Here is a 9575-nt window from a genome sequence, read left to right on the forward strand (position 1 = left end):
ATTGGATTACATTTTTTCAACTTGTATTTAATTACTGTTGCATTATTTTTTCACAATTTGGTTACGTTTTGTTCACTATTGCATTATTTTTTTTGCATTAGTGCATTAGATTTTTGCATCACATGCTTGCACATTTTTTCCAACATTGCACATTTTTCACCATTACATTTGTGCACTGTTGTATCATTGAATTACACTTTTCAACCATTGCATTGCAATTTTAAACCATTTCAGAATCATTTTTTTCTCATCACCATGCATTTGTGGACTATTGCAGTAAAATCAACACCATTGCGCTCCATTTATTGGACAATTGAATTATAATTTTCAGCTGCTTTATTTCATTTTTAAAACCCTTGCATTACATCATTGCATGGCACTTTTAAATCTCGACAATACATTTTAGACCATTGTATTCACATTTAGACCTTTCCGTTACATTTTTACACTGTTTTATCATTTTTGTATTGCAGTATCGCATTTTTATGCCATGACATTACATTTTTTAGACTATTACATTACATTTCAACTGGAATATCACATTTTTAAAGCTCTTACTTTTTTGCACCTCCAGGTGGACTTTTTCCTTAATCTTTTTAATCTTACACATACCCAAAAAAGTATTATATTCATTGGACCGCCGATTCAATTTCTCTTTGCACGAGTCGTGATTGTCCTGTTCAAGCAAGCACCTCTGGCAACAGTCCGCATCTGTCAGTGTGCTTGAGTTTGGCTTTTGTAATTCACCTCATTAGTGTCTCTTTGTCCATTACAAAAAGCTCTGTGAGCCCATCTGCAAAAATATAATGAATAACAGAAAAGTTTGCAAACAGATGTTGGAGAGATGAAATCTGAAACATGTTTGCATAAATACGGGTTTTAATGAGGAGCAGCTTCTAATAATTGAATGGCTCTGGCCTGTGTGTGAGGCTTACTCAGCAGGAAGTCCTTATTCTTTGGCCCCATTTTCTAATCCAATTATATAGATTGTGACTATTAGGAGTCCCTGTATTAGCATCACTGCGCAGTATTACAATATGAATTTTGTCGTTTTGGGCAATAATATATTTAAAAAAAAAAAAAAAAATCCTTTGCCAAACAAAGGTCATTTTCAACCAAGAACCAGCTGAGTTGAACGCTCTTCTTCGGGGGCTTCTCTAAACGCTGGAGTGAGACTTATAAAACAGCTGCCTTTGTTTCCAGGCTCCAACCTGCTCCTGAAGCCCAGAGAGAGGCTGAAAACCATCAGTTCTACCCATAAATCTCACTGCTTTCTCACCTCTGGAATGTTTAGTGACACAGACTCAATGCAATGCTGAGCCAGGCAGAGTCAACCCCTCCTCATCCTGCAGTTTCACGTGCACATACTGCCCCCTCGTGGTGGAAATGAGTGACTGTAGTGGGCCTCCCTGCTCTCTCTGGCAGCCTCATTTTGTATGAGTTATGCTCCAAATATTCTGATCAAGGCAAACTGTTCTTGACACTTGAAATAAATTTGCTTTACTCCTAGATTTTAGAGAACCGTTCCCAGCGAACTGAGGGGAAAAGAAATCTGTCTGCCTGCCAACAGAAACAGGAAAAGCTATAGTTAGAAAAGTTAAGACAAATCACACGAGGGAGGAATAAAACATTTACTGCCATTGCAATACTTTTTTCCCCAGTCATATTATACATTTGCAGCCTCCTCCTGCATGTTTAGACCGTTCTATTATATCGTTTAAACATTGCATTCCATTTTCAGACTGTTGTATTAAGTGTTTCTAGCCTTTTTATCCTTTTATTTTTCCTCACTACATTGCAATTCTGTGCTAGAATGTTTGTGTGCATGAGTTTTCTTTTCTATTTGACAATTGATTGACTATTGCAATACATTTTGAGCCTTTCCAGAGAATGTTTAAACTTGTCAAGAACAATTTTTTTGCCCATTGCAGAACATTTTTGGACGAATGCATTATGTTGTTCTATGATTGCAATACATTGTGGGTTCATCCCATTGCCTTTCTCTCTCTCTCTCTCTCTCTCTCTCTCTCTTTTTTTTCTTTTTAATACTATTGCCTCCCATTACATTTTTGCCACATTACAGGATAACTTCGACTATTGAAATCCATTTTGGTACTATTGCATTACAGTATTAACCATCATGCTACGTATTTGTAGCCTCCTGTTACGTGTTAGACCTTTGCGTTACATTTTTATACCATTGCATTACATTTGTTTGTCATTGCATTATATTTGTGAACTTTTGCAAGACATTTTTACCTCACTGCAGTGCCTTTTTACTCTATATCACATTTTGACACCATTGCATAACATTTCTTTACCACTGAATATGACATTTTTGATCATTGCATTACATTTTGAACCATTGGATTAGTTTTTTTAACCTTCTAATCCAGTTTTGTAAGCATTTTATTAAGGTTTATAACCTCTGCATTACGTTAATGCACCAGATCTTTGCATTCTCTAAATGTTGTATTTCATATTTTTAAATGTTGTGTGATATTTTGACCTCCCGCATCACATTTCTGCACCACTGAGTAACAGTCTTGCACCACTGCAATATATTTCCAGCCGTTGCAGTCCATTTTGAACCATCCCTTTAACTATGGCCTGTTGCACGTTTGGACCATTGCATTACATTTTTACTTCAGATCTTTGCATCGTTTGAATGCTGTGTTTTACATTCTTCAACCTTCATTTAATATTCTCACCTCATTGCGTGGCATTTTTGACTCTGTAAATCACATTTATGTGCCATTGTATATCATTTTTTACCATTACAATGCATTTTTTGCTCTAATACCAAACATGTTTAAGCATTGCAAAACACTATGTGCTTTTGTATGAGATTTTGAACCATTTCATTCCATTTTTGAACCTTTTGAATACAAATTTTGAACCATTGCTATACATGACATTTTTCGACAAATGTCCATCGCACTATTGATCCATGCTGTTAATACTTGCACTGCATTCTAACCATTTCATCTCGTTATGAAAACTGGTCTCCACACTTGTGGAGATGTTTTTGCTTTTAGAGTTGCACTTAAATTCCTATTATAATTAAGGCATTTTTATTATCCATCCATCTGCACCACTTAATTCAACTCAGCTTTGCAGAGAGCTGCAGATATAAACAGGAAGACTGAAACTAGAGAGAACTCACAGGAGTGAGGATCTATATTTCAGCCACTAGGTAGTGCTGCGATACTAATGGTTTTTGTTGTTGATGAGCCAGATGTAGATTTCTTTTCTCACTTCTTTTTCTTTTTTGTCTTGCAGCAATCAGGGAGGACGGCATGCCGGGAGGGAGGAACAAAAGCATCGGGCCTGTGCAGGTAATTCGCCAGGAAGTGTTGTTTTAGAGCCGTGTGCTGACCTCCAGGCAGCCCAAAACATATAAATCCAGCGAATGCATTGAGGCCATTCACTTAAATAACAGTGAGCTGGAGTGTGGCGATGCTGAGAGAGGGAGGGGGGAGGGGGGAGCGGCACTCATGAAGCATGTAATGAGAGTGAGCCCTGACCTTGTTATATCATCAGTATAATCATGTAGCGGCTGATTATTCCCTTTTCAGCGCCGGGTTTCATTATTAACTCCAGCGAGAGAACAAGTGGTCAGGTAAATGTGTGACACGAGGATAAGTACCTCCGAGCCACTATTCAGCCGGAGGGATGCAGTCAATTCATTCCAGCTCGATTCAACCCGCGAAAACACAGAGTGCGTCCGCTTCCATTAAGAAACACTGTTTTTTTTTTGTTTTTTTTTTAATATATTTATTTCTGAGCCCCAGTGAAAGCAGGACCTCTCTGTCATTAATATGGAATGAATTGGCTGTTTGACAGGATGTGATGAATTGATGGGAATGAAAGTGAACTGACCCCGACCGCAGATACAAGACGCCACGTTTTCTGGCGTCCCGGAGCTTTTCAGAATAGCTTTTGTCTGCGTTTCCCCTCCCCGGCTCACAGCGACCTGCAAGGAGCCCATTATTTTACCTGTGTCTCACACACACACACACACACACACACACACACACACACACACACACACACACACACACACACACACACACACTCCCTGTCTCATTGTGCGATTGTGTCCTTGCTCCTCTGCATTGTGGTGAAAAGCGGCACGGTGCTCGTCAATGCTGATCGATTGAACCGAGGCGCTTGCTGATGTTTTTTTGACATCTGGATGTGTTTCAATCCTGAAATGTATGTGTGTGTGTGTGTGTGTGTGTGTGCTATCCAGATCACAGAGGAGGAGATAGAGCGCATCATGTCGGGGCAGGAGTTCAAGGAGGAGGCCCCTGAGCACACCTGGGGCAACAACGGCGACAGCGACCACAGTTCGCCCAGCAACGGGGCGTCGGAGGGCAACCAGCCGTCGCCCGCCTCCACCCTGTCGTCCAAGTGAGTGGCCCGCCCCACCCCGCCCCGCCCGCCCCGCCCCGCCCCATCACTTAGCCAGTGAGGCGGCCCTGACAGTCTAACACCTCGTTCCGTCGCAGCCAGACTTTAGTTAAGGTATTCATGAGCAGAAGAATGCCTGAATGTGCGCCTCCTCAGGCTCGGCGATGATAGCGGCCACAAAGAAAAACTCGCCGCGCTATCTGCTGTTCCCGCTGTGGAGACGAGCGCATTGTCTGTCTGCACCCATCAAGGACAAATATTGTCTAAGCACTCACATGATGGCATGTATTTTAGTCTGGCTTTGTGTAAACAGCAGGTTTATCTCCGCCCGGCAGCTATTCACAGGAATACTTGTTTTATCAAATGAAATCTGGGCAGAAATGAACAGCAGCTCGCAGGGAAGCCCGAGCTGCACGGCCGGCGGCATGCGGGACAGAAATGCAAGGCTTTGTCTGCAAGTTCCTCCAAAAAAATGCACAGATTGTCTTCTAAAAGTGGCTTGATGAATCTTCCCAGCAAGGTCAGAGGTGCAGCCTGTTTAACAGCCAGACGGTTTCTCACCGAGCTGTCGACGGCTTGGGTCCTGATATGAGGGTTATTGATCGATCATTTTATCACACTGAACAAAGCAGATTCTTTATAAATCCTTCATCATCTCTCAGAAATACAGCAGGGACGTTCAAAGAAGTAAGAAATCACTTTATTGATACATAAAACATAACGTCAGTTCATCATCAGGAGACAAAGCCTAAAAAATAGACGGAACCAGTGGAAAATAGAAAACGGATCCAAAATGAAAAAAAAAAAATAGAATGTAGAATAAATAATATGAAAACTTGATGATTAAGTAGGAGGGGATTTAAAAAGTAAAGTCAGATTCATATGAGAAGCCACGAAAAAGAGGTTTAAGAGGATGAAAATCCAAAATCTGGCTTTTTAATTAAAGTAGAACCCATGAATGAATGAATACAATTATAAATTATGTAAAGTCGCAGTAATACCACTAATCATAATAATAGCAAATAGATGACTAAATAAAATAAACAAACACAAATAAATATAAATATCTAAAAATATAAAGAAATATAAATGTTAACAGTCCTCAGTGGAACAGATTCAGTCAGAATGTAAGACGGTGCTCATCAAATAACAGAAATCCTTTTGAATTGATTTTAAAGTTTTATGTGTTTGAGCTGAACAGTTTTGTGTGTAAATTCTGGTAATCTGGTTACTAAACTCTCACACTGATCAAGTTCCGCTTAAAACAATAGAAAGTCGAGCTTCTTCTCCGCCGTATTGTGTGTTTTGTTGGGTGTGCGTCAGTACCGCCCCCTGCTGGTGGTGGATGGAAGCTGAGCTAAGTGGTGTGATGTGCCTGCAGCCGCTCCGTGGAGATGAACGGCTACACGGCGGCGCTCAGGGACCAGTACATCAACACCTCCATGTCCACACACTACCAGCTGCTGCCCCACCTCTTCAGCTACGCCGCCCAGTCGGGCCTGCTGGCCCCCCAGCCCCGCGGCCTCTACCCGCAGTCCCACCCGATGGTGCTGCAGCTGGTGGCCGCCGAGGACCTGGCGCCCCTCACCACCCCCATGCTGATCGAGGACGGGTGAGTCGGCCTGCCTGCCGTCGCTGCGGCAGCCGCAGGTGTTTCTGCTGGTTCTGACGTTCCGCCTGACGTTCCGCCGAGTGATCCCCGGCCGTCCGCCTCCCAGGTACAAGGTGACCCAGGTGGAGCTGTTCGCCCTGCTGTGCCGCCTGGCGGACGAGCTGCTCTTCCGTCAGATCGCCTGGATCAAGAAGCTGCCGTTCTTCTGCGAGCTGTCCATCGAGGACTACACCTGCCTGCTGAGCTCCACCTGGCAGGAGCTCATCCTGCTCTCCTGCCTCACCATCTACAGCTCCCAGATCTTCGGCGACCTGGCCGACGTCACCGCCAAGTACACGCCGTCGGACGACGAGCTGCAGGGGTGAGGCGCCGGCGGCCGGGCATAAGCAGGAAGTCTGCTCCCAGTTATTACTAGTTAAAGTTATTAAACTGTTGGTTATTATAGCATAATTTGTAGGTGTTGCACCATCGGTAACTACTTACATCATTGGTAGTGGTTACGTGATTTGTGTTTGTTACGTTAAGGGTGTTACGTTAAGGGGTAGCTATCACATTATTGGCAGTTATGTACATTCTTGGTAGTGACTGGTTACTTGTTAGTTTAGTTGTTAAGGTCGCTGCGGAGTTGAGAAAAGGAATAATCCTGACGATAGCACGGCTCCCATCATGCCCGGAGCCTCCTCTCATTAGCCTCAGTAGATATTAAATGAGTGATTCATCCTTTTGGAGCTGTGCCGCGTCCATATTTCACTCATATTAAAGGATATATGACGGGACGAGGGGTTTCCAGGGTTTCTGAAGGGTTTGAGACTTTTCCCACGGCTTTGGGGAGGGCTGGGGAAGCGGAGCGTGAACAGGAGGCCTCCCCAGGACAGAGCTGCGGCTAGCACCGCTCCACTATCCCTACGCCAGGTAGAGGAGGGCGAGCACCCCCCCTCCTGTAAATCACTGCTGAGTTATCTCACCCCGTTAACGCTGGTTCTCATGAATACTCGCCGTTGTTCTGCCGCTCCACTCCGTTCGCCTGGGCTTTAATGGTCCTCAGGAGGGACGCTTGATTTAAGGTTTGAGGGAGAGAGAGAGAGATTAGAAGTGTGAGGATTGAGGTTTGACGAGGGGAATTAAACTTTATGGATCTTTCTTAACTGGGAAAGCTGTTGTAAAGCGCCGTCAGTCCGCCCGACGCTTCCCCTCCCTCATTTTTGCCTTGTTTGTCGAAGCGTGAAAAGTTGTGATAAAACCCTGCGAGGGGGATTTACCTTCTCTGACACGCCGCTTCGTCTCGCTTTAATGTCCACAAGCGGACAGTAAACCTATTAAACTCATTTGTCTTCTGCTTTGTTTCAAGTTAGAGATCTAAAACGGCCCTAAATCTGACCCTCCTCAGACGGTTACACACCATCACATATTTTCTGCATAATTGGCGATCAGTCAAACAAATCCAGCTTCGTTTGTGCAGCGGCTTTCACAAGAGTTACAGTTCTCTTATGACTGAAATACGAATACTGCAACAAAATAGAAGCATAAGCAAAACGTTGCCATGTAAACGCAAAACTTTTCTGAAATGCAGAAGCGATACTTTAAAGTTAAGTCGCCTGTAGAGAAGCTGGCGTTGGATGATGGTGAACGCAGGTGAACTGAAAAGCTGTTTGTGTTCAGCTTCAGTGAGGACGGCATGGAGGTGATGGAGCGGCTCATTTATCTGTTCCGCAAGTTCCACCAGCTGAAGATCAGCAACGAGGAGTACGCCTGCATGAAAGCCATCAACTTCCTGAACCAAGGTAAGTCCGGGTCGCCCCGGGCGGCTCCTCCGTGCCCCCGCACCCCCACCCCCACCTCCCCCTCCGCCCCCCCCGTGACTCTGCTGCCCCTCCTGCAGACATCAGAGGACTGTCCAACGTCTCGCAGCTCGAACAGCTCAACAAGCGCTACTGGTTCGTGTGTCAGGACTTCACCGAGTACAAGTATCCGCACCAGCCCAAACGCTTCCCTGAGATCATGATGTGCCTGCCGGAGATCCGCTGCATCGCAGGTAAGACCTGGATTTCCTCCCATCTGCATCGATTCGGGCTTTTCTGTCCCACGCCGCCACCACGATGGCGCTCAGAGCGGCGCGTGCTTGGCGGAGTGTAAAGCGTGGTGTTGTCGTCTCCACAGGGAAGATGGTGAATGTTCCTCTGGAGCAGCTCCCCCTCTTGTTCAAAGCAGTCTTGCACTCTTGCAAATCCAGCCTGACCAGCTACCGGACCGGCCCGTCGCCCTGCGTGACCGCCGCCTCCGGAAACTAAAACCCCGCCCCCGGCCGCCCGAGCGGAGGGTCCGGTCTCCCCTCCTGTGAATGTGACAGCAGCTAGTTAGGATTTTTGTAACTTTTTTCTTTATATATTTATTACACGACAGAGCTGAATGTATGCTGATTTACACTGTGCACATGCTTCTGTACAAAACAAATGCTCGTAGATGCATTGGTCTTTGGAGTTTACAAGTGTGTATCCAGTTTGCTCAATGTGTCCGTGTTGCCATTGTTAGAGCGAGACTTTAAAAGAGTTTATTTTATTCAAACGGGGCGGCTAGACACATGTGACGAGTGTTTTGAGACTACCTCAGGAAGATGTTGTTGCCATTTTTCAGGTACCTTTTTCTTGCTGTTAAACAAAGAGTTTTCCCAAGTCTGAAACCAAATCCCTGTGGATGCTTTGGCCCCTTCAATCAGAGACGAATGTTTAAAGGAGCTGCAGAAATCAAGAGCGCGGTGCTGCGTAGCGCCCGAAATGCAAGCTTGAGCTGCTTTATGTGCATGAACTCTCAGACATCCTGCTTACGGGAGGCGGTCTTGACAATTTAACATTCCATAAGTTTAAGGTGACAGTGGTTGGATCTGTGGGATCGCTGAAAAAAGGAGCATACGGGTATTTTTTACAATCATAGACTGGGGATGTAAGGCTTTATTGCAGGGGTAGAAGGGGAGGATAGCTAGGTTTGCTGTTTTAGTGTTTTTCCTGTCTTGACCAAAGTGTTATGCAACGATTTTTTCACCCATTGATGGGTAAGGAGCTGACAGCTCGACGAATAAGAGAAAAAAAATCTTTCTTATCAATGAAGGATCAGGATAAGAAATGAATCAATCTGTCTCAGAGGGGAAGATCTTTTACTGGGCAGACGGGCGTGTCGCCAGGTTTCAGTCTGAACGCTGCTAAATGTGCTCCAGTTGTCGTGGCGACGCTCGCCGTCGCTCACCGGGTGTTTTCTGCCTTCGGTTGTGTGGAACATGGTGCATTTGCAGCCCGCTCTCGACACGCAGCTCAATTAAAATCTCCAGCTCTTCAGCTGTTGGTAAAACACCGAATCCGTTAACATGAAGTGACCTGAACCACGACGAGTCGATGCTGCTGCCGGCTGCTCGCCACGGTTTCCTTCCCGATGGTGTTCCTCACATCTTGCACGAATAACAGTGCTGCTTTCCACTTGCTTCTAATACTCAGAATTACTCTGAATGACACGGAGACCCTGTCTGGTTATGGTGCAGTGGGTTGACCGCACCCCAGAG

General features: G+C 45.0%; 1 protein-coding gene across 1 annotated transcript in view; it reads left to right on the plus strand.

The window, feature by feature from the left end:
* The window catches only part of nr6a1a (nuclear receptor subfamily 6, group A, member 1a), a 28474-nt gene extending 19372 nt beyond the window's left edge, over positions 1-9102 (plus strand). The window contains exons 3-9 of the mRNA XM_030105026.1: positions 3283-3338; positions 4256-4416; positions 5798-6028; positions 6135-6389; positions 7688-7809; positions 7908-8060; positions 8186-9102. Coding sequence (XP_029960886.1) covers positions 3283-3338; positions 4256-4416; positions 5798-6028; positions 6135-6389; positions 7688-7809; positions 7908-8060; positions 8186-8316 — 1109 coding nt within the window. The 3' untranslated portion in view covers positions 8317-9102. The remainder of the gene's footprint in view (positions 1-3282; positions 3339-4255; positions 4417-5797; positions 6029-6134; positions 6390-7687; positions 7810-7907; positions 8061-8185) is intronic.
* The last annotated feature ends 473 nt before the right edge of the window (positions 9103-9575 follow it).

The sequence above is a fragment of the Salarias fasciatus genome, chromosome 12 (assembly GCF_902148845.1).
Source record: "Salarias fasciatus chromosome 12, fSalaFa1.1, whole genome shotgun sequence".
In the NCBI taxonomy this organism is placed as follows: domain Eukaryota; kingdom Metazoa; phylum Chordata; class Actinopteri; order Blenniiformes; family Blenniidae; genus Salarias; species Salarias fasciatus.